General features: G+C 58.4%; 1 protein-coding gene across 1 annotated transcript in view; it reads right to left on the bottom strand.

Moving 5' to 3' along the window:
* The window catches only part of PCNX2 (pecanex 2), a 163,435-nt gene that overhangs the window by 113,167 nt on the left and 33,480 nt on the right, over positions 1 to 16,788 (bottom strand). Inside the window, exons 9-13 of the mRNA XM_016163383.2 lie at positions 11,711 to 11,846; positions 6,594 to 6,739; positions 4,363 to 4,516; positions 4,238 to 4,270; positions 391 to 562 (exon numbers count right to left, since the gene is read on the bottom strand). Of these exons, the coding sequence (XP_016018869.2) occupies positions 391 to 562; positions 4,238 to 4,270; positions 4,363 to 4,516; positions 6,594 to 6,739; positions 11,711 to 11,846 (641 nt within the window). The remainder of the gene's footprint in view (positions 1 to 390; positions 563 to 4,237; positions 4,271 to 4,362; positions 4,517 to 6,593; positions 6,740 to 11,710; positions 11,847 to 16,788) is intronic.

The following is a 16,788-nucleotide window of genomic DNA, read 5'->3' on the forward strand; positions in this document are numbered from 1 at the left end:
GCCCGGGGCGCCCCCCCGGACTGAGAACCACACCCCCGAGGACGTCTGGGTGACCGGTCCGCCCGGGACGCCCCCCGGACTGAGAACCACGCGCACGCGAGCATCGCCCGGGCCTCTGTGCCTGAAGATGAGGCTGCAATTGCCACCCTGATGGCCAAAGCTACCCCCACCCCCACCCGGGGCGTCCCACTGACACCCCGCACCGGGCACCTCGGGACGAGTCCAGACACCACGAGGTAGGTCCACGTCGGGGCCCGACAGTCTCCTGAAGGCGGGCGAGCAGGGAGGGAACGCAGGTCTAGCCGCCCCACAAGCAGTCAGGGGTTCGTAGGGTACAGGGGAGGCACGCCCCCGCCCCCATAGGCTCCCCGCAACCCCAGACGGACTCACCCATGACGAGGTCCCTGGCCGACCGCAGCGACTCCGGGGAGAAGAGCGGCAGGCCGTACACGGTGTGGGTGGCGGCGCGCCCGGCTTCGGCGCCGGCGTCGAGCAGCAGAATGAGGCCGCACAGCGCACAGAAGTAGACGGGTCTGCTGTAGGTTATGATGCGGTTGTGTCCCTGGAAGGCAAACCGGCTCCTGAACGGCGCTGCTCGTTTGCTTCGACGGCAAAACCCTCCGCGTCCGCCGTTCATGCCGCATCGCACGGCTCATCCCACAAAGCACGTTCTTCGCTGCCCCCTACATAACGCCTGCGCACGAGACACCCGGAAACGAGGAGCCACTGACGCCCGCTCTGCCGAACCAGGAGGAGGAAGAGCATCGGGCACCTTGCACCCCTCGGCCCCACGGCACCCGCCCGGAGACGCCATCCCCGCCCGGGGCTGCAAGCGAGGCCTCGTTCAACGCTTTCCCAGCAGGAGAATTCCACGGCGTCGTTCACTTCACATGCAAAACCAGCTTCAACTGTTAGCTGCGCTACGTGGTCCAACCTGAGCTCCACTGATAATGAGAAAGAGGACTGTAAGCTGTGGGCTTCAAGGTCCTTGTGCGTCAGAAAGGCCCTCATGCAAGGCAAAGTTCCAGCTGCAGAAACTGCACAAGATGTCCTTGCGTAGCACAGTGGAGCAACGTAATTTACAAAAAAAAAACAAAAAACAAAAAAAAACCCTTGCCATTTATACACACGTTCCCCTGAGGAGAACCAAAAACTCAACAGATCTCATTTTAGCCTTTGAAATATTGCCATGAGGAGAAGCAGGAGCAATTTTTATTCTCCTACTTGAATGGACAGAAAAATGAAGAAAAAGACATGACATCGACTTTCCTGAGCAAAAGCCGATGAAGAATTCGCACCTGACAAATCAATGCATGATTCATGAGGCTCGAAATAACAACAAAAGTGAGTTAGGGGGAGAACGTGCTCTGCGATCCACGAGCTACTTGGAGTATAAAAAGCAAAGACGAAAGCGATGTATCCTCAGATGTGAATTTCTAGTCACTGCCTTGAACGCGTTATATTTAGAAACGCAATTTAAGCTGCCGCTGCTTCTATAATAGAAACGGTCCTATTCTGAGACCATCTTTTGATAGGAGGGAACACTGGCTGTCCACGGGGGCTGGCGACGTTCGGCCCCGAGTCCAGCCTCAGTCTGGAAGGGATATTTGCAGTCTTATGAAATTTCCTGTCGAATCCAACTAGGTCATAGATTAATGGGTTTGGGAATACTTCCTCTGCATGAAAAAAAAAAAAAAAAAGGAAACTGAAGCCCAAGTTAAATCTGAAGGCGTTTCTTACCAAGTGAAGAGCAAAATAAGTCAGCTGGTACGGAGCCACTCGGCACACAAACACACGAGCCTGCGAGACGTTTCCTCAAACAGACGTCGTTCAGGAAATGTCATTAAACGGCCACCTCCCCCTTGTCCGGATCCTCCCTTTTACTAAAAGGTTAAAAATAGATTTTCTGGGAACTGAAAGCCTGTGGCCTTGAACAAGTTTGAGACACCATCTGAGATCTGCCAAGTCACACTCGATATATTGGGTGCGAGATGCTTTTTCCGTATTTGTAATTCATGGACGAAACCCGCGGCTCCCTTGGACGGAGCCCGCCCTCCCCACACGCTTTGCCCCTCGCCCCACGCTGCTTCGGGTCCCCAAACCGTCCCCGGCGTCTGGCTGACACATGGCACGTAAGCCACCTTCACCTGCCTCGGCTCCTGTTAGAAGCTCCCTCGCCTCCCACTCCCTTCTTCCACGTGTGAATCCATCATCAAACCCCGCCAGGGACAGCATCTTTTTAAGTGCTGCCCCGTTTTAACGCATTAGCCTGTCCTTCTAAATGCCACCTCCACATCTTAAACATACAGGGCAGCATGTGAGAATTTTGTTTTTATTTGGTCTCCTCCTGGAGCTAACAACTTACTCAAAATCTGCCACCTTGGTGATTCCGGAAAGAACCCGAGAAGGAAAACGAGTCAGTCCCATAAGAGCAAGAACCGACTGACCTTAACGGCCGCCCCTCCCCCGCCGGCAAACACAGCAGCGAAGTCTCCTGAAAAAGCTCTCCGGTCTGCCTGACGGCCCCTGACAGATGACACTGTGCCTGCTGGAGGGGTGGTGGGCTTGAGAACGCCCCTCTGACCGGCCACGTTCCCCCTCCCAGCCACCTCCGTCCTGAGGCTGTCCTATCCACACACGGGAGGTGGCGAGCCCCTGCCAGACGCCTGCACGGCACAGTCAGGCACCCGGAGGAAAGGTCCAGCACGTTCTCTCTCCTCACTGAAACAGCGAGAGATGCCCAGGCAAATCCGCGACGGCGCTACGTGGAAGCTGTGGAAGCACGTGGAAGCCCACGGTAGCCCTTGGAAGGCCATGGAAGCCCGTGGAAACCCATGGAAACCTGTGGAAGCCTGCAGAAGGCCGCGGAAGCACCTGGAAGCCCACAGAAGCACGTGGAAGCCCACAAAAGCCGTGGAAGCCCGTGGAAGCCCATGGAAGCCTGTGGAAGCCCGTGGAAGCCCATGGAAGCCCACGGAAGCACGTTAACGACCGCATCACCGGATGGCCTTACGTGCCTGATTCTGGCTTCCTGTGACAGCAGGAGAAGCCGCCCCTTTCCGCCTCGCTGTGGCACGTGCGCTCAGTAAAGGACAGCAGCGCGAGCCAGGCCTCCGGGAACAGATCCACGCAAAACATGCGTCGCTGGCTTAGAGCGGCGACTCAGGGGTCACGCGGCCGCCCCCGCCCCCGCCCCCGCCCCCCACCTTTACCGGCGTTTCTGCACCGCTCCCGAAAGCACACACAGAAACGAATGTTTCCTCGCACGTGCCGCCCCTCCCCCGAGCCCCCCAGGAAACAGCAACCCTGGCATGCCACCGCGGGACGAGGGGCAGGGGGGCAGGCGGGCGGCTGGGACAAAGCCCTGCGGAGCCGCGCGTCCCCCCGTGGACCCCGGACTCCTGATGATGATCACGACAACACATCTCGATGCCCTAATTACGCAGCTTCCTCTCGTGCCGACAGTCAGATCAGGGGTAAAAGAAGATGTGCTGTATGAAAACCGATTACCGGAAACAGAGGAATTTGAGAGGACAGCAACGTGTGCCACGTGACCAGCCAACCGCAAGCCTTTCTTAGCTGCTGGGAACTAAACCCGAGCCACCGCCGAAGTCGAGGCGGGCCCAAGTCCTGGACGCGACCTTATAACAAGTGCCACAGAGGGTAGAGCGAGCTGCTTTCTGACGCGGGAAGGGGTCCCCAGGGGCTTCCGTCGGAGGCGTTACCATAGACAGCGCCTCCACTTAGCAAACGGTACTCTCTGCCCAAGGCAAGGCCCTCCCGAGTCCCAGCCCGCCCCTTAGTCAACAGTTCCTCCCTGCCTGGTGCCCCTGTGGCACTCCGCACGGGTCGTTTAACCCCCAGGGGCCTTGCACTTCCTTATCTACACACGGGGAAACCGAGGCACAGACAGTCAGGCCTCGTGCAGGGTCCAGCATCCGCGCCGAGGGCCGAGCACACAGACACAGGCGGTGTGACGGCGGAGCCTGGGCCGTGCCCGCCAGGACTCCGGCGGGACAGAGAGGGTCCCCCACGCCCTCTGCGCCCCCCGACCCTGGCCAGGCCCACGGCCAGGCACGCCGTGGCCACCAGGCGGGATACTTCCACTTGCTTTTTCTATTCACGCACTCAGCGCACACGCGCCCTGATATGTTTTGCCTTTTGAACAGAGTCTGGCCGCGCCCCTCCCTTGCACACGAGCGGACGAGACGAGCTCCGCGTCTCAGGGGAGACGTACGTGTATCGGCGAGGCGGGGTCCGGCTGGACGCTCTGGAACACAAAGCAGAGGGGCCCGGGTCACCATCCGGTGCTTTCGGGGTGCAGGGGGCGGGGGCGGGGCGCGGGCGCGGGCGCGGCCTTGCCTTCAGCAGCGAGTACTGGCAGCTGGCCATGACGTGGCAGAAGAGCAGCAGCCACAGGTCCCGGCTGAAGCCCCGCGTCAGCGTCAGGAACCCCAGCAGCGACACCAGGACGAAGAGTGACACGGCCAGCACGTTTTCCTTGACGTCGTCCGTTCTGTGCGGAGCGAACAGGGGAGACCGAGCTCAGCGCGCCCCGAGCGACCGGCGGAGGCCGCAGCCCCGCCTGGAACCAGCCTGCAGCCCCGCCTGGAGCCGGCCTGGAGCCATCCTGGAGCCAGCCTTCAGCCGGCGCGAGACTTCAGGCCTCTCTTTCCTTCCTCCTGCATTTTACTTTAAAAATCGATATTTCAACCCGAGTTCTGCTATTGACACAAATGATACATAATCCCATCGGTGTCTTAGGCCACTCTCTGGGTTTGGCGGGAAAAGGCACCAGGCCACCCGATTCACGGCAGCGAAACGCGTTTCAGGCGGAGCTTCCGGCGCCTTTCGGCGGGGGAGGGGTGCGTTGGCAGCTGGCTGAGGCAGGAATGGTGCCCGCGCCGCCCCCGCAGCCCCAGATCGCAGCCCCCGCCCCGCTGCAGGAGCCCGGGGTGCTCCAGCTGAAGAGCCGACAGGGCAGGGGGTCCGGCTGAGGTGACCGCAGTCTCAGTGGCCGGCTTTCTCCCCGGGACCCCACTTAAGAGGTGTGGGGTGCAGAGGTGGGCTTACCCAGGGATGGCGTTTTGCCATTGGGTGAGCTGAGGGACAATAAGGGGGTTTTAGGGTGTGGACAGGAAGGGGCTGAAGGCTGGACCATGGAGCGTAAGGAGCGTGGGGGCCGCGAGGGTGGGCAGGGCTGCTGGCTGGGACAAAGTGGGTGGGCAGGGTTAGGGGACATCTGAGGGACTCAGAGGGGGTGGGAGGGATGAGCAGTGGGGGTATGCCCGAGGAGGCAGACGATGTCCATCCACGGAGGACGGGGGCAGCGAAACAAAGTGGGGGAGGGTGGAGTGGGCCACACGAAAAACTGAAGACAAAGCGCAGAGTTCCCCCCAAACACCCCCCGCCATCAACCCCAACAGAGTGCAGGTCCCAGAGAGCGCCTCCCCCCAAACATCCCCCCATCATCAACTCCAACAAAGAGCAGAGTTCCCAGAGAGCCTCTCCCCCAAATCCCCCCCCACCCATCAACCCCAGCTAGTCCAATTTTAATAATTCCTTTGTAACAGAAGAAAGTGTTTCAGAAGACTTCCTCAGTCTACCAGAACGTGTTGCGTTGGGTTACTTTACTTAAGTAAGAAATAATCATCATAGAGCGTGCCCCTCGGGTGACAGTACTGTCAGGACCCCGTTCCCTGACGTGTGGGTCCTGGAATTTACGGTTGTAATTTTGCATGACTGTAGTTTTTTAATATGCGATCACGCCATTTAAGACATCGCTGGGGGACCAGCTGCAGCAAGGCAGGCGACTGGCCTCCCCATCCCCCCCCCCACAGCCCCCGCTGGCTCACATTTACTGCAAAGCTCAGCATCAGCGGATGACAGCGTCAGCAAGGGCACCCTGAATTTTCAGGCAAACGTTCCTGTCAGAACTACACTTCCTGAAGGTCGCACTCCTGTCCTTTGCATCCCTTCAGGTGAAGGACAGAAAGGGGAAGTCTGGTCCCTGGCCCATTCCCACCACGCATTAAACCACCTGACCCGCCTCCAAACCCTCCCTACGCAGTACCTGCACCTGCAGCCCATGCTAGAAGAGCAATGGCAAGAGGGGAGGATGAGTAAAAGGCTGTAAAAATAGATGGCCACTCGAATTAGCGTGCAGCAGACAGGGTGGGAAGCAGAATGAAGCTCTGACCGGGAGGAGGCAAAAATCAGCCCCCCATCCCCACCCCCCACGACCCCGGCCAGGCCTCGCGCTCCATGTGGGAGCCTCCCACGTGGCCAGCCGCGAGCAGACCCACGCACGACGTCGTCCCCAAAGCTAACCTTACACCTCAACCGCCCGCCCGATCTCATGCCTCCCGCTTGGGTGGCTAAGTCACCGCGTCTGTGCTTGTCAAGGCCTCGGCGCTCTGGCTGCGGGTCTGCAGCACAGGGCCGCCCCGCCCGGTGCGTTCCCGGGGGCGTGGCCTCAGTAGGCTCCGCCCAGCAGCGCTCCGGGGCGTGGCTTCGGTCGGCTCCGCCCAGCATGCACGTGCACACTGCATGCCCCGCAGGGCGTCCGCGCACCCCGCACGCTCGCAGCTCACCGGTCAAACAGCGCCAGAAGGGCCAGCCGGTCACACCAGACTTTGATCCACTTGCCCGGGAAGATGACGAACTTGTAGAACTGCTCCCGGTCAAACTTCCCTTGTGTGGACGAACAGGACGAGTCCTCCAGGCCCCGACTCGGACGCTGCGGGACGCCAAAGGGGGACAGCAGAGAGAGGGTTTCGCACCGGCGCGGTCCTGCCGCACGCGCGCCTCGCGACTTGCGAGTGCACAGAGCAGGTGTTCGAGTTCTGAAATGCGAACGGACCATTTCATAAAAACGGGCGGTCTGAGAGCAGGAGCGCGATCAATGAAACGGCGTCTTTCTTACCAGCAGACGCCACGTCTGCCATACCGTACCCTGAAAATGTGCTGCTCGTCATTTCAAAACAGTGCTCCTAAGGAAGGCCAAGAAACTGCCATGGGAATAACTCCTAAGAAAGATCGGAATTCAACAAAGGATCTTGAATGACTGACTGCATTTGTGAAGGTATGTTATTTAATGTAATATCGAGATAAATACTCAAATTTTTCTGTTAGTAAAAAAAGTTCATTGCCAACGTGTAGGACACTAGTGAGGCCCAATAGAAGAAAAACCAAAATGTTTATAGGAAGAAGTCTAAACCAATAAAACAAATTGGTGGGGAAATTTAACCCCAGGTTTAAAATGTTTTAACCCCAAATCATCTGTGATTGGCTCCAATCCAGTGGAGAATTCAATTTTGAAAAAAAATTAAAAATAGGCTTTGTCGATTTGTGTAACGAACACTTAATGGGCGGCTCGTGAGCTTGGCACGAGGTCAGGGACGGGAAAGTGGGAAGAACATGGCGGCCGCGGTGGCTGCATCCGGACGCCTGCGAGAAAACAGCCCTCACCTCGCGACAGGCAGACTCGGCCACGGAAGGCAGGCCGCGGCCCAGCGCTGCCCGTCCACACGCCGGCTGGCTCCACGCCACTCGCGGAGGCGACAGGGACCTCGGTTGCGCCCAGGGACCAGCGGGGGCGGGGAACGCGGAGGCCATCGGGGAACGAGGGACGTGTAGGGGGAAAGATCGCTTCCTCGTCCAACCCCTGACACCACATGTAAGAGACAGGCGGTTCGGGCAGCCGGTGGCGGCATTGCAGAGACCGCGGTGGCAGTCAAGCGTCGACTGACAGCCGCCTGGTCAACTCATGGGGGGGAACGATGTGCCCCACAGCGCCAGATTTCTCAGGAGACCAGAGGACCCGCTTAGCCTCCGGCATTTAACTCTGGCCCCGTCACAGCCATCACCCCGAACGTGCACTTTTTCCTTCTCATGTCCCTCGACACAGGCTTTGGGGCGCCCCGAAACTTCCTTCCTGTCGCGTGCGAGGGCCCACGCCCACCTGAGGCAGAGACCCGGACCTGGGCCCTGGGCCGGGGAGGCGCCCCCTCCGCCAGGGGTCACCGCCATTTGTCACCTCCTCCTTCTTCTTTGGTTTTGCTATGCTGATGCCCAAACTTCGGTACTGCTCAGTTTTGTGGTTTTCAGCTTCACAGGTGTAAACGCGTATCGGATGCATCCTTTCGCAATTTGCTTTTAGCTTCTTTCCACCAGTGGGCGTTGGGTCCCTGAGACCAGTAGGTAACACACTGTTTCGTGGCTGGGACCCCCATGTTCATGGCTGTGAGTCAGTCCGTGACATGGATAAGCCGCAATTTACTTACCCATTTACCATTGAATATTTCGGGTTTGTTTTTTTTTTTCCTTTTGTTGTTGTTGTTGTTGCTATCACGGTGCTATGAACGCTCTTGGACATGTCTCTTGGTACATAAGCACAAGAGTTTCTTGAGGACGTGCACCGAGGGATGGAATTGCTGGGAATGCAAATGCCGAACTTTACCGGGGAACAAACTGCTTGACTTTCCCAGGAAACGCACACATTTGCCACAATGGAATAACTGGGTATGGCAATGTTCATTTTAGAAAAGCACGTTCTCTAAAGTGATTGTACCAGCCCACACGCCCACCAGCAGCTCACAGCTGCCCGTGTGCATGTCCCCATCACCAGGCGGCAGGTCAGGGGAGTTTAATGTCTGCTCGTCTGGTAGGCGTAAAGTGACGTTTCCTTTCTATTTTAATTTACGTTTCCTCCATTATTAATGAAGTTGAGCATCTTTGCCCATTTTTAGCTTTTCTTCATGAAATTATTTGACCTTTTCTCTCTTGGGTCACTTGTTTTTCATTACTTTGTATGTGTTTATCTGTGTGTAAGTGTGTATATGTTTATGCACATATGCATACATATAAGTGGATATGTGTTTTTATGTCATGGATATACATGTATGTGTATGCATAATATGGGTGTACACGTGTGTATGCTTGTGTGCACATACATGTGTATGTGTATACATGACCAAAACTTTAGTGATATGAATTATAGCTATTTTCCCAGTTTATGGCTTGTCTTTTCACTTTCTTTATGGTGTTATTGATAGACATTCTTAATTTAAGTAAACTATAATTTATCCATCTTTTCCAATAAAGTCCAAAATTTTTGCAAGTTCTGTGCCTTGTTTTTCCAATCTCTGTCTGTCTACTCCACAGTTCTAAGAAAATCTGATTTAATCATGTTTTTCAAAGCGGTGTTGTTTTGCCTTTCGCATTTACTAGCCTGCCAGGAATTTTCGTACATGAGACGGGGGTTCGGTTTCTTTCTGCTCACCCTTCCCTCAGCCGGTCCAGCACACCGGTGCCCACATCTGCGTGCGTCTGAGCCGCCGGACCCTCGGTGACTTGCCGCTACCCCCTCCTTCCTCCACGCCCATCCGGCACCCCGAGGCGGGGCCGCCCAGCCCCTCCCACCCTGACCTGCAGCTCCTCACCCTCCTTCCCACTTTCCTCAGTCTCTCCCAGCGCTAACTTCCAGTTCGTCGATGCTTTAGTCAGAGGTGTCAAATTTCCTGTTAAATCCTTCGAAGTTTTATTTTCGTTGTTCTGTTTTTTCATTTCTCGTATTTGGTGCCTTTTCCAGTCTGCTTGGTCTTTATACGGCCTTTCGCTTTTATATTTTCAATTTCTCTTTTTGTCTCTTTGATACACGTTAGACATACTGAATCCATACTCTGAGCCTGATCATTACAATGTCTAAGTTCTCTGCGAGTCCATTTGTGCTTTCGTTACCTTTTGCTGACTCCTATTCACAGTGGCGTGTTTTCCAGTATATTTTATAACTTTTCGTTTAATCATACTTTCCTTAGATCTTCATTGGTATGAATTCCTGGAGAGCGAGGCTAACACTCCGTTCTTCCACCTGAAAATTTTCCTGTTTCTGCTGGGCGCTTCGAGGCAACACCAGCCTGGTACCTCTTTATGGTAACGTTATGGTCGGAGCTGCTTGGAGCACCCACGTCTCGTAAGGAGGGGCCGGGGAAGTCGTCTGTGGTCACGTAGCATGAAGAGAGATTTCTGCCTCCTTGGCCAGCACCCGGGTCTGTGCAGGTGGGTTCCACGCGGCCCCCAGTGGGGTGGCGATGATGGAGGGCGTTCAGTGAATTCTGGCAGTAGGCGGCCGCTCGTGGGGCCCCAGACAAAGACGTCCCACACTGTGCTTTGTCCCAGTTCTTGGCCTGATATAAAAAGAAGCGGACCAGGACCAGCCCTATGGGGACGCCCCCCCCCACCCCATTTCCCACAGGGCAACTTCATTCAATGTACACACGTCCCCTGTGTCAGGAAAATGCAAGTTTCTCAGAGAAAACCCACATTCTACAGGGCCCCCCACACACTATGGTTTGTCAAGGGACCTTGCCATGGGAGCCGAGGTTGGGGCAGGGCACGGGACAGGGAGCAGGAGGTACCGAGAAGACCGGAGAGCCAGGGACACTGCGGGGGAGGAGGAGGCCACACGCCACGGGGTCCCCGGAGCTGGGGTCAATGGCAGGGTCTACAGACCCCCCCCCCCCACTGCACGCCAACGGGGCAGGAGCAGCCGCCGCCCTGCAGGCACCGCAGGCTCGCCCGGTGACCAGGCTGGTGGCAGGCGTCTGGCGGTGCTCGGCCGCCTCCGAGTGCCTCCCTAGAAAGCTTCCTGCACCCAGAGCCCCTGGAAGGGGGCGGGGGTGAGTGAACACGGGAGAAGGAAGAGCCCCTCGGCCTGCTTCTTTGAATTAGCCAGATGCTCGTTCCCATGGAAACACCGAGCCCGGAAGGGCCGCCTGAGCTTCATGGGCGCAGGGGGGTCCCCGTGACCCTCGCTCCACCCAGTCAGTGGGACAGGCCTCCCTGGTGACGGGCAGTCAGTCGGAAGACAACGTGGCATGTTCCCGCACACCTGACACGCAGTGGGTGCTTTCCGCCCCACGGCGCTGCCCAGCAGCTTCTGGAAAACTCCGGCTCAGCTATCACAAAAACAGACCCAGCTGCGCTCCCTTTCCGTGAGCTTCTCCAGCAGAAGTGAGCAGCCGGGAGGAAGGCGAACACAGCCGCAGGGAAGCTTCGCCTCCCTCGGCCGGGCCCCATCCCTTCCCCCTCCACGCCCCGCCCCAGCGGGCCCGGGACTGAAGCCGAGCTCCGCGCTCAGGCCTGGGCCCTGGCCGCGGAACCCCGCTCTGCCTGTCACGAGCCCCAGGAACAGGTGAGTGAAGGTGCCGGAGCGCGTCCCCCCGTGAGACGACGCAGGCTCCGCCCTCCAGCCCCTGACGGTGACGCCATGTCCTCCGAGGACACAGTCCCTCCAGTCAACGCTCATCTTTAGGAATCTCTGGATGCGTAATATACGAGGCCGTAATAAATTAACAAGAGTCCAGATGTTTTCTATGCCGCGGCGGGGCGGGGAAGGCTAGCGTCCTCACCACGTGAGGTCCCGCGTGATTTGTGCATCCCGGTGACCACGGACCCACGTAAACGAACGTCTCACACATTCACGAGCGCAACGGGGACGGCCTCCAATCCCGTTCGCGTCGACGGAGGGGACTGTCCCCCGAACAGCTCCTTTCACGTCCGTGCCGTGGACAGACGGCCACGCTGTGACACGGCGCTGAAACTCAGGGCGAGCCCCGACTCACGCTGCCGGGGGTCCCACCCGGGGGGGGGGCGCGGGTCACGGCGTCCCTGCCTTTGGGGCGCTCACGTCTGCGGTGCTGGCACGTACCCGAGTGGCTTCCGGCTGGGTCCTCCGAGCCACCATGAGCAGCAGCTGCTGCTGGAGTGCACTGACGGCCGGGTCCCCGGACGACGGCTCCGGACTCTCGGCGGAGCTGGTGCTGGAGGAGCCGACGGGCAGCTCCCTGCGGACGAGCAAGACACGCCCTGGTCACCTGGGGGCACGGAGTCCCCTACCCATTACACACGTGCACGGGACACCAGGGGTGGCCGAGGGTTAGGGCTGAAAACGCTGTGCCCAGCGCCGCCCGCATCCTGCACCCCCCACCCAGGCCGTGCGGGGCGCTGAGCCACGGCCAGCGGGCGGGTCCCGGGTGTGGGCGTGGCCGCCTCCGCGTCCTGTGCACCTGATGCGTGGGGCGTGGCAGCAGCCGCGTGTGTCGTGAAAACAATACACAGCATCGTCAGGAAGAAACAGGGATCATGTAACACGCCCGCTACCCCCTCCGACCCCCCAAACCCCACACGTCCTCCTCACACGCCCACCCCCACCCACCGCAAGGAGAGCGTGCGGGAGGCGAAGGGAACGCCTCCGGTCACTGAAGACGCATCGCGAGATCAGCTGTGATTACATCGAGATGGCCTCCTCGTCCTTAATCACCTAGAGAGTGACAACAGGGCTCGAAAGAACTCGGGCTGAAGCCTGGCATCTGTCCTCAGGCTCAGAACGCAAGAAAACGGGGGACCCACGGCTCCACCGGCTTCTCCGGCGGGGGGCCGACAGGGCTGAGGAGGGAACCCCGGCTGCCGCCTGCCCGTCATTCCTTCCCGAACTCCTGCTAATGTAACCCCCGTCCGATTGTCACCTAAGACTGTGGGCTTCAGGGCGGAGACAAGGTCCCCCCATAGGGCCAGCGTGATAGTCCCACACCCGCCGGGGGAACTCCACGCCCCCTGGCCAGTGTCTGGCTTGGGGTGCGAGTCTGACACAATTCTGAGGGGCAAAGCGGAGTCGGCTGGGGGTCAGGGAGCTCATGGGCAAGTTTTTCTACTTCTTAAAAGGTAATGGAAGTAAGAGACCACCTTCTCCTGGCCGTTAGATGCTACATAAGTAAGAAACACTTGGAGCCGCAGCTGCCGTCACGAGGGACAAGCCTGGGGACAGAGCCCTGAGGACGGCAGAGGGGGGAGGTGGAGAGAAACGGGTTTCTCGATGACCAACCAACCTTGGCTTTGGACTTGCTGTTTTCTGAAATAACGCGGCTTGTCATTATCTAACCCATTTCGAATTTGGCTCTGCTGTTACTTGCAGCCCAAACCACCTCGAGAAGCAGACGCTACACAAACACGATCATCTTCTGATTTCCGATCTCACGTTTCATTATCTCTGCCAAGTTTTTGCTCTTTCTTTTTCTCAACTCCCTACCGATGTATTAATAAACATTCAGACATTCCACAGGAGACGTGTCTAAAATATTTCCCCTGTTCTCACACGCATGCACACACGCACGCGCGCACACACACACACACACACACACACACACACACGGATTTCTCCCCATGGGTTGAACACGTATTTATGACTGTTTGATGACACCTTTGGTGAAGACCTCGCTGGAAAGGGCCACTGAGGAAGCGTAGTGGGTTAAAGTCGTGTTTAAGAGACAAATCGGGCGGGGTAGGTGCAGAGCCTGAAACCCAAACATCCTCTCCTTCTGTCGCTTGGGCGGCTGCTCCATACACAGTGCTTTTGCCTCTCGTTTATATTTGTGGCGTAAGAATATCTGTCGGGAACAGAAGAACCACGCGGGTTTACGAGGACAGCGTTCACGCAGAAACCACCGCGCACTGCAATCCTTCCGTTTCGTAGTGAAACTCAGCAGGATTGAAAACGCCTTGTCAGTACGAATTCAGAGAAATCTAAAACACAGCAAAGGCCAGAACGTCACTGAAACCAAAAGACTAATCTGACTTCGCTGCAGGTGCGGGCGGGAGGCAGGCGCGGGCGGGAGGCAGGTGGTGGGCGGCGAGGCGGGTGGTGAGGTGGGCGCGGGCGGGAGGCGGGCGCGGGCGGCGGGGTGCGGGCGCGGGTGGCGAGGCTGGGTGCAGGTGGGAGGCGGGTGCAGGTGGGAGGCGGGCGCGGGCGGGAGGCGGGCGCGGGCTGAACGCGGTGCTTCCGGAGTCCGGGGAGCGCCCGGCGCCCTCCGTTCCTGACTGAGGCGTGCGGAGAACTGCGGGGTGCGTGGGGGGCAAGCCCGTCCCGCCAGGAAATGCTCTGCAAAAGCCGCGTCTGCAGCTTCGTTTCCGCGCGTTCCTGGCGGCATCTCACGCGCGCCGCCGGAGACGCCTGTGCGCAACCCTCGGCTTGGGTTTCCTTTGCAAAATCTTTTGGACGAATTCTGGAAAGAGACGTCCAGGCCCGAAGTGTTGCCCTATTACTTGCTCCCTGTGACTTCAAGCCTGTCAAACCCTCATCCCTAAAACGGGGGCGATGCGCACCCCCGGGCTTGTCGTGACTCTTAACTCAGACGGCTGACGGAAAAGACCCCACGGCGCCTCCAAGAGGTTGGACTCTCCACGCCCACGCCTAACCTCCTAATTTCCTCCTGTCGATACCGGGCCCGACATGGCTTATTTTCATATTAAACAGCAACGTGACGCCTCTGCTGTTTACACAAGTGACATGTGAAATCCAGGTGTGTTTATTAGCTGAAACGGGGGGAGAGAGTTTTGCCCTCAACCCACACGTAATACTTTTCATTTTATAAAGACAGCCTCAAGCAACACCTTAAGTTGCCTCTGAATTAACTTCTTTTACAAGAGCTGAGTATTCGAGACAAGGCATGATCCCTGTCTGGGTTTTAGGACGGGCGTGTCCTCGCCAGAAAACCCGTGTCGTCCTGTGTACACAGGCTTCCTGTTCGGCCAGGAGGGAGACTAAACGCTCGGGAAGCACCACTCGCCTGGCAGAGACTCGTCTCCTCGCGCAGACGCAGTTCCCCGGGGTCCTGATGGAGCTGGAATCCAGGACCCCGGTCCACCCACGCGAGAACCAGAGAGGCCAGAGTGGCACAAAAGCCACGCAGTCTTCCCGCTGACCCGTGAGGACCGCCCCTCTCTTCTCGTCCTTGACTCTCTTCTCGGACTCTCTGCGGCTTCTCCTCCCGTCCTTGGCTATGGACGGTGAGCTGCGAGGTCATCCCAACAGTTTCTGTTTTACCAAGTTACGGCCGAAGGTTTCCCCCCACGTTCCCCAAATGTAGTGGGAAAGTGCTAAGTGTCAAGAGGCACTTCCTCCTCTGAAACAGCGACGGAAGTGGAGACCCCCCCGTCCCGTCCCCCAGAGCCGCGGGGACCTCGCGCTGAGCTCTCGGCGAGCCTGCCCCCCGCCCCCAAACTCCGGCCCACTGACGAGCTGGCTCGGCGTCACAGCGCGGACACACTGAGCTGGCCCAGGTCAGGCTCAGAGTGACAGCGGAGACAGTGACGATCAGGGACTACAGGAAGAGCCACCGCGAAGGCAGGGAGGGGCCAGACGGTGCCGACGGGGCCTCCAGCAGGGCGACGCCCTTCCGCCGGGCCGCGCTCCGCGGGCACCGCCGCCCCTGCTCCCACGAGTAACGGAGGACCCAGACGCCCGCACCGCTGCACCGCTCCGTCCACGCGGCCGTAATTCCTGAAGTCCTTCGCCCTCCCAGATCCCGCCAGCGGGAGGGAGAGGCCCTCGCTTTTTCTGCTGATCCTGCCTTGTTTCTCAAGGTCACTCTGAGGACATGGGACCAAGCCACGCGGAAGGGCAGCCTGGGAGCGGAAGCCACGGCGCACGTTCGCCGTGCAGGATATTTAAAGAAACCAGTCCTGTTTTGAAAACTGCAGGCTGTTATTTTGAATTTTAACAGGAATTCTGGTTTTAAAGTCTGCAAACAACTCTCCTTCATGTGACAGCAGAATTCATCTGTGCGTTTGAGATAAAGAGACGCCACAGCGGGAGCCGGACGGGGCCTCGAGCACGGGGCCTGAGCGCCACCGTGTGGCAGCCGGGGCCGCACCCGGGACAGCAGAACCCGGCGGTGTCCCCACCGGGCCTCTTCCCCGAGGGTCAGAGGAGGAGTCTCGCTTCTTCCCTCGCTTCTTCCCGGAGAGTCAGAGGAGTCATCTCAGGGAACAAGTCGCTCTGGAAGCGACACCTCCCTCGTCTCGTCTGCCTTCCGTCCTTACGACCCTGCGGCTGGACGGAAACCGAATCTCTCTCGTGTCCCAGAAAACGCGAGGGCAGGATCGGGGACGACAGCACCGCGGAGGCGAGTGAGGGGGGACCCCCGGCAAAGCCCCGGACGCGGCGGCTTCTCCGCGGTCACTCTCACAGGTGCCGAGAGCCCCCGAGGCGCTTTCATTTAAGGCGGTGGACACGGCTTCCCGGCCGTGGGCGTCCAGGCGATGTGGCGACGCACTGCCAGACGTCTGTGACTGGAGGGGACATGTTCAGCTTACGCGCGAAGGGGACAGAGCACCAGCCACGTTTTACTCGGCGTTTCGACGACCCAACTAACTTCGGTGCCCGACGCACCGGCTCAGCTTCTGCCCACCAGAGAGCGCCGTCCCTGACTCCTGCGAGGACGAGACTCCGAACGAGAGGACTCTTGGCCACTTCCCGCCCGCTCGCCTCCTTGGGGACCAGCTGCATGCCGAGGCACTGTGGGAGGAGAGGGTCCTCCTGGGGTTGACCCCAACAATAAGGGAATTGTAACCGACGAAAGGGTCGGAGAAGCCGAGTGTCAGCCGCGGGGCAGGGGTGCCGGGCGGGCAGGAAAGGCCGGGACCAGGGCCTCGGTCCTCTCTGGGGTACAGGACACGATGGCTTTAGCGACTGGGGGCAGCTTTCAAAATTAAGCCCAGTTTACAAGCAGAACAATATCTGCTTCGATATGCACGATGATGATTCATAAATCAATAAAAGCCCAAAATAAGTGTGTCCAGATACATAACTACATTATTCCCCAAGCTGAGGTACAAAACACCCCGATTAAAAATCCCGCCGACTAATGTGCCCCAGGATGAGCCTCCCCCTTGGGAGACGACACGCCTACTTTCTGAGCCTCGGATACTGAAACCGGGTCAATGCTCCGC

Source organism: Rousettus aegyptiacus, unplaced genomic scaffold (genome assembly GCF_014176215.1).
Source record: "Rousettus aegyptiacus isolate mRouAeg1 unplaced genomic scaffold, mRouAeg1.p scaffold_m13_p_18, whole genome shotgun sequence".
NCBI classification, from domain to species: Eukaryota; Metazoa; Chordata; class Mammalia; order Chiroptera; family Pteropodidae; genus Rousettus; species Rousettus aegyptiacus.